At 38.1% G+C, this 15,473-nt stretch overlaps 1 protein-coding gene across 3 annotated transcripts in view; it reads left to right on the plus strand.

Moving 5' to 3' along the window:
• LOC111866757 (electron transfer flavoprotein subunit beta) overlaps positions 1–15,473 on the plus strand; it is a 35,920-nt gene that overhangs the window by 5,738 nt on the left and 14,709 nt on the right. For 2 of the 3 annotated variants that reach the window (XR_002843203.2, XR_002843204.2), the window contains exons 2-7: positions 761–919; positions 2,055–2,213; positions 3,670–3,750; positions 8,061–8,201; positions 8,284–8,473; positions 10,006–10,075. Coding sequence is in view for 1 of the 3 variants with exons in the window: in XM_023855995.2 (XP_023711763.1) it covers positions 761–919; positions 2,055–2,213; positions 3,670–3,750; positions 8,061–8,201; positions 8,284–8,457 (714 nt within the window). In the remaining 2 variants the exon portion in view is untranslated. Of the gene's footprint in view, positions 1–760; positions 920–2,054; positions 2,214–3,669; positions 3,751–8,060; positions 8,202–8,283; positions 8,474–10,005; positions 10,203–15,473 lie in introns of those variants that run through there. The other variant, XM_023855995.2, reaches the window with a different exon arrangement.

Below are 15,473 nucleotides of genomic sequence, written 5' to 3' on the forward strand. Positions count from 1 at the left end.
CTTAATTGCTTACTGAATCAAATTTTGATATGTTAATCTCGTTTCAAAATATTTGAAATATGCCACATTTTCAAAACATCTGTTTCCTATCTTTATGTCATCATTTTGCCCTGCATTATGGTGATGAGGCAGCGACATAGTTTTATCTGAGTTTACTTCTAGGCCAACATCCTTATTAGCATCAATTAAAGTCTGTTTGTTTCTCTTTATGACTGCCTCTGTGGTCTAGTGGTCATCGTGCCTGGCTACTGATCCAGGGGTCCAGGTTCGATTCTTGGTACTACCAGTTTCTTTCTGAGAAGTAGTGGGTCTGGAATGGGGTCCACTGAGCCTCGCGATGATAATTGAGGAGCTATTTTAAGGTCTAGAAAACCGACATTAACAGCCGTGGGGATTCGTTGTGCTGACCAAACGACACCCTCTATCCGCAAAAGTTGGCACTAAACTTCGCCGACAAGTGGCGGTCACTCGCTCGCTCGGTCAGTCAGTATAGTTCACTTGTGGACTAAAATCACGGTTTTATTTTTTTTCTCTATATGGTATCTCTATTACTCTTTCAGATGCTAGAATTGTTGGCTTTGAGAGAGACCATATGTTTTTTATTTATCCTGCTGTAGGTTTTACTTTTGTGACTAGTGTTTGGTAAATTTATTTTCCAATATATACCTACATCTCACAAGTGGTCACTATTTATTAACACCTTATAACCCATAATTGAATATTGCTACTGCGAAATTGATAATACAGTTTTGATTTTCAGATTCGAGTAAAGCCTGATAAGACAGGGGTGGTGACAGATGGCGTTAAACATTCGATGAATCCGTTTGATGAGATAGCTGTAGAGGAGGCTGTGAGGCTGAAAGAAAAGAAGATAGCACAAGAGATTGTTGCTGTGTCTTGTGGACCGGCACAATCTCAGGTTAGAATATGTTTTATCATAAAGATGTTAAGTTGTACTTTCATCTTTTATCTTTTCATCTCTTTCCTTTTTCATCATTTATGTCTGTTAACTCGCACACTTTATCACTGTGAGTTCATGCTTTGTGTTGTTTTCCAAAATTCATGAATTAAAATTCTTGTGATTTGTTACTGACAAATATGAAACAGTAACTGTAGTCACTAACACTTAACCTGTTTTCATCTCATTTGCGCCGTTTTGTTAATTGTTGCTTATTCACCAGTGGACTGTTATTTAATGACTGTTGATCATCAGAGCTTTTGTATGTTATGTTAAGAAGGTAAAGCTGTCCCTGTAACAGGCCATGGAGGCCTGTAGGGTTGTGAGACGTTGAGGCTCCCACATTTTCTAGACAATAGACTCACAGATGGCAGTGAGATAGCCTTACTCGCCAGCTGCCCATGTGACTACTTTCTTTGCGGATTTCTTAAGGAAAAGATTTTTCCGAAAAAGCCGCAAAAAATAATGGAATTGAGAGCACTAATCATTCAAGCCTGCCAATGATATAACTGAGGACATGTGCCATTGAGTAATGAACAACATCACAGTTCATGTTGAAGTTGCCAGACGTAATGGTGGTCATCTTGAACACTTGATTCACGAGGATAAATCCATGTGCAATGGTCTTCCTCTCTGTATGTTAGTTTCTAGTATTATAATGGAAATAAAGATTCTATTAATAGATGGAATACTGGATCATTTTATGTGCCACTTTGTATGTTAAAGTAGGCCACACTTCTTTTTTATTCTTTCAGTATCGAAGACTCTCAAATGGTAGTACAATGAATTGGAATGAATTTGGAAGAAGAAATAATGTCTTAATTGAGATACTATATGACATTTTCTAAAATGACCTGAGGGAAGCCTTGAAATACCCAAGTCATGATAGCTGATGTACTAGCTGAAATTCAGACTGAGGACACCCTGAATATGAGTTTAGAGTTTTACTGCCAGGCAAACATGTTCAGCATCATACATTATTGAAAGCATCCCTAAAGGACTGAAGAAATGGCCAGTTTTGTGAAATAAGCAATCAGTTACTAAGATTTCTGTTTATGAGTGGAATTTGGAGTGTAATATGTAATGTGTTATACAGGAAACCCTTCGAACTGCTCTGGCTATGGGAGTGGATCGAGGAATTCATGTAGAAGTCTCAGGACCTGAATATGACACTCTGCAGCCAATACATGTGTCCAAGATATTGGCAAAGTTGGCACAGGATGAGAAAGCCGACATTGTTATTGTTGGAAAACAGGTGAATGAACAATTACTTCAGTGTTTTATAATTTCATTAACATATTCACTGCCAGACACATTCAGGTCATGGTTCTTGTGAGACTTGTTACCATTCCTTACTACAGCATGCCACATTTGTATGTGTTCGTTCATTTAATTCTCATTTTCACCAATGTATATCTGTATGACACTTTAATTATCAGAGGTCATAAGCAAAAAGCTGAACTGTTGATCTTTGTATTAGGCTTTGGTATTAATGGGGTCAAAACTTTGAATGCTGCACTCAGAGATTTAGTTGTGGAAAAAATATGTTAGTACTTCAGAGGTCATGGCATATGTTACTTGGCTACAGATTCAACAGTTGTGGCTTCTTTAATTGCAGGTGTAAGAATTTTTATTTTTGACACCTTGTTCATAACACTCTGAGGGACCACCTAACATCCTGTCTAGTGGTTACTGGGGTTCTTTCCCAAAGTTCCAAATGATCAGAGCTTGAAGGTAATTAGTTATTGGAGAGGGTGGGTTTCCCCATGCACTGAGACCTGTATTGGTCCATTGTGCTTCCCTCTATGATTTCTACCAGTCTCTGTATCCTACCGGTACTGGTGCTTACCATCAGTCCCGCCCAGCCAGCGAGACCGGCTCTACTAGCTGAGAGGTATCTATAATGCTTCCCCCATCTACCAGAGGTATTAGAGACTGCTGTTGGGCGGGAAACGTCCGTTAATTTGGCTCAGTGACCTCCTTTGGAGATATGAGGTTCTTTTANTTTACGTGCCGTAAAGCTATGACACGGGACCCACGGCTTAAAGTCCCTCCTGGAGGACTTGTTCCCTGAATTTTTCTGCCCTTAAAAATTCGACGACCTCCGCCGGGTATTTGAACCCGCGTATTACGAGTCATGAGGTGGGAACGTTACCTCTAGACTACGGAGGCCGCTTAATTAGTTATCTTTCTCAAGAGTCAATCACAACACCATTTATATGCCCTCCTGGTGTGGTTCTTAGACACGAGGGCATCCTTACATTTTCATACTAATTGCAGAATATTACATATTATGAAAAGTGAAGTTATTCTTGTGCTTAACTCATTGAGCACTACGCTGTGAAGACGTATAGGAGAGTGGATGTATAGATCCACACATTCTTGACCTCAGCACTAGTTGGAGGTGAGTGGTCAGCTTCATACCCCGGCCACTTTACCACTGGAGAAAGAGCCCCTGGTACCCATTGGATAGGAGGCTGGGTGGACCCCAGAGCTAGTCTGGACTATGTGGAGAAGAGGAAATTCGTGACCCTACCGGGGCTTGAACTCCAACGCCTCAGTTGTTCAACCCGTAGCCAGTCATTATACCAACTACACTTTCCCTTCTCCTGTATTACATACTGTAGTAAATGGAAACCTGACAATTTGCACTTAGCAACTATATAGTTAGGGACAAGTCATTAATTATACAGCTGTCTCTGATTTTTCAGGCAATTGATGATGACTCCAATCAGACAGCTCAGATGACTGCTGCACTATTGGATTGGCCCCAGGCAACCTTTGCCTCAAAGGTAAGTGTTGTTAAGATATGACTGGTTTTATTATTTTAGCCATATGTAAACATTTTCCCCTTTTATCTCAGATTCAGTCTTGGATCTGACATCAACTTGGAAGTTTTTTCCCCTCATATTCCTGATTCCTTATTCAAGAATGTCACTGTGACATTTACAGGTAATTTTTCTTCTTTAATTGGCTGTGGTGACATACAAACTGGAGTGCAGGTCTAGTCTGATGGGATAGATATACGACATTCTATGCAAAAAGTCCTAAGTTCAAGACCAGCCAGAATCTTTTCAGACTTTTCTCCATGTTTTTCCCTTCTTGACAAATTCAGAAGTATATGTATTTGAAGAGGACCAACATTCTGTCATGTTTGGATCCCATGTCAAGCTGCAGGTGCCCTCTGCTCGCTATCATATTTACTGTCACTCTGTAACTGGGAGTAAAATGGAAGTTCTTTTACTGTTCTACTCCCATAAAAGTCTGGATTCTTACCTTCATTTTTAGCATGTGATCAGAGGACAGGTAGCGGCTCTGGTCTAGAAAACCGAAATTAACAGCCATGGGGATCTGTTGCGCTGACCATGTGACACTCTATCTGCTTAAGTTGGCACTAACTTTGCCGACAAGTGGTGGTTTTTTATTATTATTTTTATTATTTCTAGTGTGGTGGGACTAAGTCCCTTTTACCGCGGCCAGGTCTGGCCTATTGTGCCAGCCCCAGAAGATAGATGAGGGTGATTGTGGAGCAATTTGTGGAATGAAGATTGGCAGGGGAAACCGAAGTACTCGGAGAAAACCTGCCCCAGCTCCATTTTGTCCACCACAAATCCCACTTGACCAGACCCGGGATCGAACCCGGGCCACCGTGATGGGAAGCCAGCGACTAACCATTTGAGCTATGGCGCGGCCTCGACAAGCTGTGGTTGCTCGGGCAGTATAGTTCGCTTGAGGACTAAAACCACAGAGTTTGTTTGTTTTTGTTTGAGCAGAGGACAGGACACTCAAAGACCATATCTGGAGTTATAAAACCATAATGTAACAACACAACAGGATCAAATGCATTGGTTCTCAACCAAAATTTGCTTGGGTCATATTTGTGAATAGAATTTTTGCCATGGCTTCAGTGAGTATAAATATTTTGGTCTCGCTGTTCCAATTATGTAGGAAATTCCAGCCATTAAATGTGAAAGTTACTCAGGTTCTAGCATGCAAGGTGGGGATCCCAAGATTGGAATAGTAGTTGTTGACACCTTAAATCTATTTTACTTCTTAACTTTTTAGATATAACTATGTTGGGACCACTATTATTTATTATTTACATTTTTTTTTCCCATTTTCCTTAAAGAAAAACGAATCAAATTCCTTAAAGAAATTAGCTCAACCTATATTATTTGTGGATGACACAAGTATTATATCTAATTCGAGTCCTGAAGAATTTAGAAGTAATATTATTTCAGTTTTTAATGAAACAATGACATGGTGTAGTATGAACTTTTTAACTCTAAATTGTGATAAAACAAATTTCTTACAGTTCTTTTTAAAGAAGCATCATCATCATCATCAGTAATCTGTCAAGATGACAGGTCCACAGTCTCTTTCAAAACAATTCCTCCAATTAATGCGATCTAGAGCTTTCTCCTTCAAATGACAGTATCCTCTTCTGTCCCCAAGGTCATCCAGCATCTTCTTATGTCTTCTTCCTCGTCTTCTTGTCACTTCTATCCGCCCATCTATCTTTCCTTCGATAGCTTCTTTTAGAAGGCAGTTTCTGCGTAAAACATGACCAATCCAATTAGCCTTCCATTTTCTTATTTCATGTAGGATATTCCTCTGCTCACTGACTCTAATTAACACTTCTTCATTTCTCACATAATCGGTCCAACTGATCTTCTCCATCCTTCTCCAACACCACATTTCGAAACTTTCCAGATGTTTCTGATCTACTGCCCTAAGTGTCCATGTTTCAGCCCCATACAGAGCTATGCTCCAAATGTAGCATTTCACTAGTTTCTTCCTCAAATTTAAGTCCAATTTGCTGGTAAAAAAAATCTTCTTCTTGCTAAATGCAGCTTTTGCCATGGCAATCCTGGATTTAATTTCACAAGTACACCTTCCATCATCTGTTAACAAGCTACCCAAATATTTAAAACATTTCACATTCTCCAGTTGTTTTTGGTCTATATTTATTGTGACTGGGGTTGGTTGCCTCGAAATTTTCATTACTTTTGTTTTCTCCACATTCATTTCCATGCCATAGCACCTTCCAATTTCAATTAGTCTATCAATCATGCCCTGTAGCACAATAGAGAAATAGAAATTCAAATTACATCAACCAACTCATTAATTACTAACATCAATTGCTCTAAATTTTGGGAAAAAAATATTGGAAGAATCATATTACCGTGTTATCATTAAGATTAAATATGGCCTGTTTTGCAATAAGGGTACTAAAGCCCTTTATGTCATTAGATCCAATGAAGATGATTTACTACGCTTTTGCACATTCAATACTGAAGTATGGCATTATCTTTTGGGGTAATGCCCCTTTTAGTAAGAACATTTTTAAAATACAAAAAAGAATCATAAGAATTATGTCTGGATCAGGAAAATATGATTCTTGTAGGGAATTGTTTAAAAAGTTACAAATATTGCCACTCCAATCTGAATATATTTTTTCTTNCTTTTCGTTATTAAGAATAACAATTACTTTACATCTAACACGGATAGTCATGATATTAATACCCACTATAATTATAATTTATGCTTACCCTCTACAAATTTATCAGTATTACAAAAAGGAATGCTGTTCTCTGGAAGCAAGATTTATAATCACATACCTTTGAATATTAAATTGTTTTCTAAAGACGTTAAGCAGTTTAAATTTTTATTGAGAAGCTATCCCACTGAACTGCATTTTATAGCATTGATGAATTTTACAAAACAACGTCTCAGTGAATACCTTTACATTATTTAGTTAATAGTTGTAATTTACTTTTGTTATCATATTTGTATTAATTCTATGTAAAATTGTTTCAGATGGCTACTGTAAGATTTATGATATGTATATGAGATTTACTGTTATACTATTGTTTTATATTTATAATGACAGTTTCTATATCCTATAGGTCATTTGACCTTGTATGGATTAATGGAATGTAATTAAATAATAATAATATGGTTAAAAAAGGAAAAATATTGAAAGTCACATATTAGTTTCTTCATGCCCATCTGCACATAACAATGCCTAACCTGTGAGACATATCTGAAACTTGGTGTGGTAGAGCTACACTGAATTTTATTGACCCATTTTTGGTTTTGGTACAGTTCTTTTTAAGGACCATTTTACCTTATGGATGAAACTTCATACACGAGTTCATTTAATTCGTTTTAGGCCCACTTTACTTAAGGGTGTATATGTTATGGGGTGCATCTCACTAAGTATTCATCTGCCATAATGGTACCTTGTCTATAACTTGTATGTATGCATAAAATATACCCACTGTGTCAAGTCTGTTAAGTGTACATCACTGAAAACATCCAAGTTGCTGCACTCTCCCCACCGTTGAGCAAATGACCAAATACATGATGCATGACTTTCTGTTCAATCACATACAAGGTGTGTTCAGAAATTTCCCAAAATTTGTGTATAAATAATATCTTTATTTACTTAGAGCTTATTGAATATTATCACCTTCAAAACATTCCCCTAGCACTGCAGAGCACCTTTTCCAACGCTTTTTTCATTTTTGGAAGCACTCTTTGAAGGATGTTTGTGGTGTCATCTTCAAGTTATCGTATTAATGGTGTTTTCCACTGTCTGAAATCTCCCTCCTTTAAGGGTAACTTTTAGTGTAGGGAATAAACAAAAGTTTGGAGGGGAGAAGTCAGGTGAACAGGGGGATTTTGGAAGGGTAAGAATTTAATGTTTTGCCATGAATTGTCTAATTGACAGTGCTGTATGATCAGGTGCATTATTGTGGTCTTTCTTATAAGTACTGTTTAGTTTGTATTAGTCAGATAATTCTAATGTAACCTGTAGCACTACTTGGTAAAATAGGTATAGAATATCTTTAGTTTAAGTAAACTGTTTAGTGCGGCATTGCATACATTTGACCCAAAGTACAAAAAACAAGTGGTGATTAAGTCATTTTATCTGTTATGGAAAATAAGAAATTTCTATGATGTGAGAGCTGAAGTTATGATTATGCTGGTTTTTCACAAACAAGGGTAAAGTTTTGGTGTTAGTGAGTCAGTTTGTATATTACTGGTCTTATGGATTTTCATTACATTCATGTATGCTTCTGTGTGTTGACTCCAGATAGAGAAACAGAATGGTGAGCTACAAGTTACAAGGGAGATTGATGGAGGTTTGGAGACAATAAAGGTGAAGTTACCAGCAGTTGTCAGTGCAGACTTAAGACTTAATGAACCCAGATATGCTACACTTCCAAACATTATGGTGAGTAATATTTCTTGGGAATATGTTGAATGCTGGTTTAGAGTGCTGGCAAGTGTATTGCTGACATTTGAATTATTTGCAGAAAGCAAAGAAGAAACCTATAAAAAAAGTAAGTCCGAAAGACTTGGGTGTGGATACTGCTGCTCGTATTGAAGTGCTGAGTGTTGAGGATCCTCCAACTCGACAGGCTGGCGTCATCTTGCCTGATGTTGATCAGCTGATTGTCAAACTAAAGGAAGGAGGACATGTGCAATAGACTTAATTGTGGTCAGGTAAGAAAAGATGGTTCTTTATATACAGTACATTTAAGAGACATATACAGTGGAACCCCAGTTTTCCTCAGTTTAAGGTTTACCCTCAGCATTCAACTTCACTGGTCCCAAGTCAGTAATTTTTCTTCCATTTAAGATTTTCTTGTGTATTCAAATTTATATCTCCTGAAAGAAGCCTGAAATTGGGGTGTCACTGTGTCCTGAAGTGTTCAGTCAGTGTTTGTTGTGGTTAATACACTGTAAATGTTTGACTCAAAATATCTTTCTAGTCCTTGCCACTGGCACTTTCCATACCAGTTATGCATATAAATCTTTATGTGGAATCTGAAGAACCTCCTCTTGCAAAGGAATCTTCCCCTTTCTGCTTAGTTGGCAAAGTGAGCAACACAGCCCCATCATGTCTCATGGTACAGTACACCACACACCACAGCAGGTACAAGTTGAATAGCACAGTCACTTGACCTGTTTGTGTGCCCTGGCCAACTTCTTCACCTACTTTGGGTATGATTCCTGCACAATATCCTCTTGTGTTTTGACATAACATTTGTGCAACGTGTGAACTTTCATATGTTCAAAACTTGATAACAGTTGCCTGTTGCTGGTATTTCTTTCCTCCTGCCTGTACTATACAGCTGTTTATACTAATGGGTCGTTCAATCAAGGTTTGACTGGTCGTCGCATCATCTGTGAAACCCGTTTTTTACCTACCTTCTCCATAGTTCTAACAATTTATATGGCCAAACTCTGTGTCATACTGAGCTGTTCTACTCATTACCTACTCACATACCACACTGTGGTTGGCTGGCTGCCTCCTTTGCGGCCCCAAACTTCAGTGTCTTGATAAGGGCCTTGTCCAGCATCCTTTCAACAGTCATGAGGAGAGGAAACTTCACCTCTTGGTCCCTTATCCTGTCACAAAATGCATGAGCTCTCTCTATAAAACTACATTATGTCATAACCAAAAAGACCACAGTCTTAATTTCCACAACCATGAAAAACTGTGCTAACATCTAGTTAGTTAGTTATTTAGAGAGGGTGGGTTTCCCCATGCACCGCGACCAGTTTGATCTATTGTGCTTCCCTCTATGATATTCTACCAGTCTCTATACCCTACCGATAAATGGTGCGTACCATCAGTCCCACCGAGCAAGCGAGTTCGGCCACTTGCTTAGTGGTGTCTATAATGCTTCCCCCCCTCTGTCAAAGGCCTTAGAGACTATTGTTGGGCGGGAAACGTCCTGAAATTTGGCTCAGTGATCCCCTTTGGGGATATGAGGTTCTTTTACGTGCCGTAAAGTTACGACATGGGACACAGCTTAAAATCCCTCCCGGAGGACTTGTTCCCTGAATTTTTCCGCCCTTAAAAATTCGACGACATCCGCCGGGTATTTGAGCCCGCGTACCACGAGTCATGAGGTGGGAACATTACCTCTAGACTACGGAGGCCGCTATGCTAACATCTAACAGTAGATCTTACAAAACGTTCTAGTGGTGATTATGAAAGTTATTCTAATTCTAATTTCATTTAACAGGCTGAAGGTTTTGAGAACAGAAGGGGTAACTTCATAATCATTAATCCATTGTGACAAGGAATCTTGAACAGTAAGTGTTATAAACATTTATATGTATTCTTTATACCAATATTTGTCTGTTGTTGGTGCAGTTGCCATAAATGCCATTGTTACTTTATATTGTATATTATTGTTGAATATAATGGATATGCATTTAAGAGTACCTTTTTTATTAGAAGTGGATACCATACAAATTATTATTTCTAGAAGTACCAGTTTCCATTACTAAGGTCCTTAGCAGATGTCAGCGAGAGGAATTTATGTATTACAGTCACTTTCCAACACTTTCATAAGTGTAAAGATGTTACCAACCAACAGTGCACATTTGATATTGTATGGTATAGGCTGATACACAGCAGCTGTACAATCCAGTTGATGACATTTCAGAGACTGTGAGATAATTCATCATGAAAAGAATATGCCCATAATTGTTTCAGAAACATGCTTAGAACTTCATTTTGGAAATTAATAAAAATATTATGCATATTGGAACTTGGCACAGAAAACTAATCGTATCATGCAGGAATAAGGGATTTAAATCACTCTTAAATCAGGGCTGGTGGCCAGGTGTTGACTATTAATGATATTAGCATTGAAAAATGTTTGATATCTTTGGCACTATGCTAGGGGTACGTGGTAGCGTAGTGGTTAAGGTACTATGCTACAAGCCGGAAGGTCACGGGTTCAAGTCCCAATGAGGTCATTGGATTTTTTTCAATTGACCTAATCCTTCCGGCCGCACTAGGCCCTGGGGTTTACTCAGCCTCTAACAGAAATGAGTACCAGGAATTAATTAAATAATTTTCCTGGGGAGTGAAGTGCGGCTGACAACCTTACCACCATCTTTGGGCCGATTGTCAAGGTAATGTGGGACCTATGGGCCTTCACCGCCTGTTACAGGGATAGCTTTACTTTTTTTTTTTACTTTACTAGTGGTAATTATGTGCAGAAAAAGTTCCTCCATGAGAGCTCTTCTTGAGATGGTCATACTAAATCGATTGTTAGTCAAGAAATTTCCCACCTTTTGTGAAAACCAGAGGTTCATGACCGTTCATGGCCAGTTGAATCCAGTCAGTGCACTTGGCTCTCACAGATAATTCTTTTAGTATTCCTTTTAATCTTATCCTTTCTTTTACACCTATGTTTCCACAATTTATGGAACATGGGACAGAGTCATTACATTTTATAATTACTCATTTATAGTTCCTCATAGTTTTTTCATAATAAATTAAACATCTGAGTGAAAGTAGATCTCATAAATTCTTCCACAAATTTCTTGTTGAAAAACGCTGTTAACTTTGAACCTTCACTGGGACAGAGGCTATCCTGAATGAGGGGTTTGATGGTTTTCTTCATCCTCACCAGGCAAATATTATAGAACCTCCACTAAACCATGACCATTTCCTTCCAAATCTTTTTCAATTCACTCTTCACAAATCATCCTATCTTTCTGTGCTATATAATGTGGGATACTGATGGTGTTTAACCCCCCCCCCCCAAAAAAAAAAACCAAGGAAACCTGGCGAATATACTACCCATGCCTGTCAACTTTTCAGGAAGTACATAATTATAACCTCAGCTGGAGTGGATTCTTCTAACAAAATTTTATGTTTTCTCTCAGCCCCACCACGTGAATACTAGGATAGCATGTTAGGTAGGCCTTGACCACTTCTACATCTGTCTTGATACCATAATTATGCATGCATCTTTCATTTTCTGCACTAGGTAGCTTCTGCAATTATATTAAGTTATAAAAAGGACAAATATTGCAGTCTTCATTAGATGAATTTCACCAAAATGCCATGTATAGGACACTATTTTATTCTGACTGAAAATATGTCACAGATCCACATATGTTCTGTATTTTTAAGCTTTAAAATTACAACCAATAAAAACGATTACAAAGCATAATTTACAGAAATGTTTAATATAATACATACAATATGTACAAAACCAATATTTACCATATTTACCTAACTATAAGACAACTTCCTCTCCAATGGGAAAATATATATTATGGCTTATTTTTTTATAAAAATCATATGTACAGTTTTCCTTCATACATTTAATGAATGATGAAAATTCAAACAATGATTGCTTTGGAAACATTTCCAGTGCAACCCCCTGAACACTAAACTGGGGAAATTATTAAATATGGGAAACTTAACGCTTTGACTAATATCTTTGAATCACTGAATCTGAACATCAAATATGGGAAAACATTAAATTGGGGAATATTAAATGGGCGTTCCACACTGTGTACACAGTTTTGTAGGTTGCCACAGTTGCTACTGATTTTGTTTTTCCAGAAACTAATGAACTGTGTTAATTCATCAGTATAAGGTGTTCAGTTTTTAATGAAAATAAAAATAAAATAGTTGTTTCATAGCAGGGTAAATGAGGTAATTTAGGTTCAAATCAAGAACAATGTTGAATCTTTGGGTTCAGAAATCAGTCTCCATAAATCATAAAATTGAGCAGTGAACATTGACTTAGCTTGGAACTCTGTGAACAGAATATCTTTCTTAATTGAGCTGTAGGTTGCAGTATACAGTATATCCATATTTGATCCCAGGTGTTTAGATTTGGGCTATATTAACCTTAATTTCTGGGAGGGGAAAGGTTATAATTGTTAAATTCCATTACATCAACAGAAACAGAACTTGCTTTGCATGTGCTTATGACCATATGAACAAAATAGACATTCTAAATATCATGGGATTCATATGAATGTGTTAGGGAAAGTCTGTGTTTGTTTGATGGTGATAACTACTAATAAACTATGTTAACTAGGTATGTTAAATTTTGTATGGAAATAGATCATAAGCATATCTACAAATGTGCTATCATATACAGGCATGGTGCTGGTGTGAAACCTTGAGATTATGTCTGGGAACAGTGAATATGGTCATGATCTGTACTATTGTCCACAAACCTACATTGCTATTACATTGAATGCATACCAGTAACAAGAAATAAGTAACTGCAGTGAATTTAAAACATTAATGACATTTAACTCTGTGAAAATGGACATTTTTTCACAATAATGAAATGGAAAATAGCATTTACATCTTACATCCTGTTTACAAATGTACCCTGAAGGCACATTCTGCAAGCATTAGAATTAAGGCAAAAACACAGTTTAGCATATTGTCCTTCACTGCAAAGAAAATAATATATTTCTGCAGCTAAGTACTTAGATGTGATATAACCCCGACAGCGGTAATCTTTCACATAGTATTGTGGGTTGCTTTTGACATAGGCATCTGTATGGGCATTGAATATTATAAGAATTTAGTCATTCTGGTTGGAAATCATTTATAAGCATTTCCCATATCTGTGCACAGTAAAACCCAATTTTCATGAGGTGTGTTCTTTTTACAGAATTCCATAACTGTAGAGTTCATGGGAATAGTAGTATGCCTTTGGCAGGTGACCATTCATTCAAATTGCTGTGCATCAGAATTATGGTATACACCATTCTGAGCAATCATAATTTATGGCTATTGTTGTATTCTGGTCAAATCTTAATACCAGAACCACCAAATAAGGAAAACAGAACTGACATAATGCCCCAGCCATATATTATTTGAAGCTTTCATGATGACAGTGTGCACTGGAGTATTCTCGGGTGATCAGCTTTGTCAGTGTAGAGTTGGTGAACAGCATTTCAGAGGCTGTCTTGGGTGGTACAGATGACAACATTCTATATAAATATTGTGTGCAAAAACAACACACATTACATCAACTTCTGCAAATGGATACAGAGAGAGTCTCCGAAAGATTGAACACCAAATCACTGACACAACTGATCACCAAAGAACACTTCATTGTTCATCACTCACCTTTCTGATATTATAGAATACATTATATACATGACCAAACGAACAAAAGAACACTGAACAATGATTTAATAACCTGGGAATAGGGTTTTAAATTTCCCAGAATTCAGGGGTGTTGGCCATACTTTAATTTAAGAAATGAAATTGACAAAGGTGAGAACACAAAACAATTTCTTTCTTGAAAATGAGAGGTGAGAACAGTTCAAGTCTATCCACCTCATGATGTTTTTGGAAAGGCTACCGTTATGGACACCATTTAACAAGGTTTACACAAGTGCTAGGTAGTACAGTTTTGCATTTTGTGGTCCTCCCTTTCCCCTTACTTCAGTCTTGTTTCCTTTCTCCTGTCTGATTCTAATTTCATTTCCCAATAGTCCATTAAAATACACTACACATAATTCTGTATTGCAGCATCTTGTTGTTTCTGGTTTGAGCGCAACTCTTATATTGTTGTGCTGTTTTTTTACTGAACCAGTTAACATGGTCTCTATGTATATTGGGGGGTATGCAGTAGCGTAGTTGGTTGAGGCAGTATGCTACAAGCCGGAAGGTCACGGGTTCAAGTCCCGATGAGGCAGTTGGATTTCTTTCAAGTGACCTAATCCTTCTGGCCGCACTATGTCCCTGGGATCGACTCAGCCTCTAATAGAAATGAGTACCAGAAATAATTTGAATAATTTTACTGGGGAGTAAATCGCGGCTGGCACGTAAGGCTTACAACCTTACCACCATCTTTGAGCTGACTGTCTAGATATTGTGGGACCTGCAACGTCTCACAACCCTATGGGCCTTCAAGGCCTGTTACAGGGATAGCTCTACCTTTTCGTATTTGTATTATGAGAGGGGGTGGGTTTCCTCATGCACTTAGACCAGTTATTGGTCCATTGTGCATCGCCCTTTAATTTCTACTGTCGCCATACCCTACCGGTAACGGTGCGTGCCATCAACCCCTGTAGAGCCAACAAGGTCAGCCCCCAGTACCTTGATGCTTCCCCCATCCACCAGAGGCATTGGAGACTACTTGGGCGGGAAAGGGCCTGTAATTTAGCTCATAGGTCTCCTAGAGACACGAGGTTCTTTTACATGCCATAAATCTATGACATGGGACACACGGCTTAAAGTCCCTCCCGGAGGACTCGTTCCCTGAATTTTTCCGCCCTTAAAAATTCCATGACCTCCGCCGGGTTTGAACCCGTGTACCTTGAGTCATGAGGTGGGAACGTTACCCCTAGACTATGGAAGCCGCTAGCTATACCTTTTACTTTACTCTGTGTACTTTAATGCTGTACAGATTGTTTCAGCCAACACATGGCCATCATCAGGTATGTCTATATGCTGCTGTGGGTTGGTGCATTGTACTGTTCATGGCACTTGTAAGTGCAATTAAAATTCAGTTACAAACATAGCAGAATGAGTGCCCTCTGCTTTATTCGTATCGGTGATTCATTACTCTGGTATCTGAAATGTATGCTACTGTTTGTTGTAAAAGTGCACAAATTGGTGTGCGTTCTGTTTACATTGGTGTTGGTTAATGGATGTGTCTGGGTGTCTAGTTGTGTGAGCCTTACATACATTGTGAGTAGGTGA

This window comes from Cryptotermes secundus, unplaced genomic scaffold (assembly GCF_002891405.2).
Source record: "Cryptotermes secundus unplaced genomic scaffold, Csec_1.0 scaffold213, whole genome shotgun sequence".
Lineage (NCBI taxonomy): Eukaryota > Metazoa > Arthropoda > Insecta > Blattodea > Kalotermitidae > Cryptotermes > Cryptotermes secundus.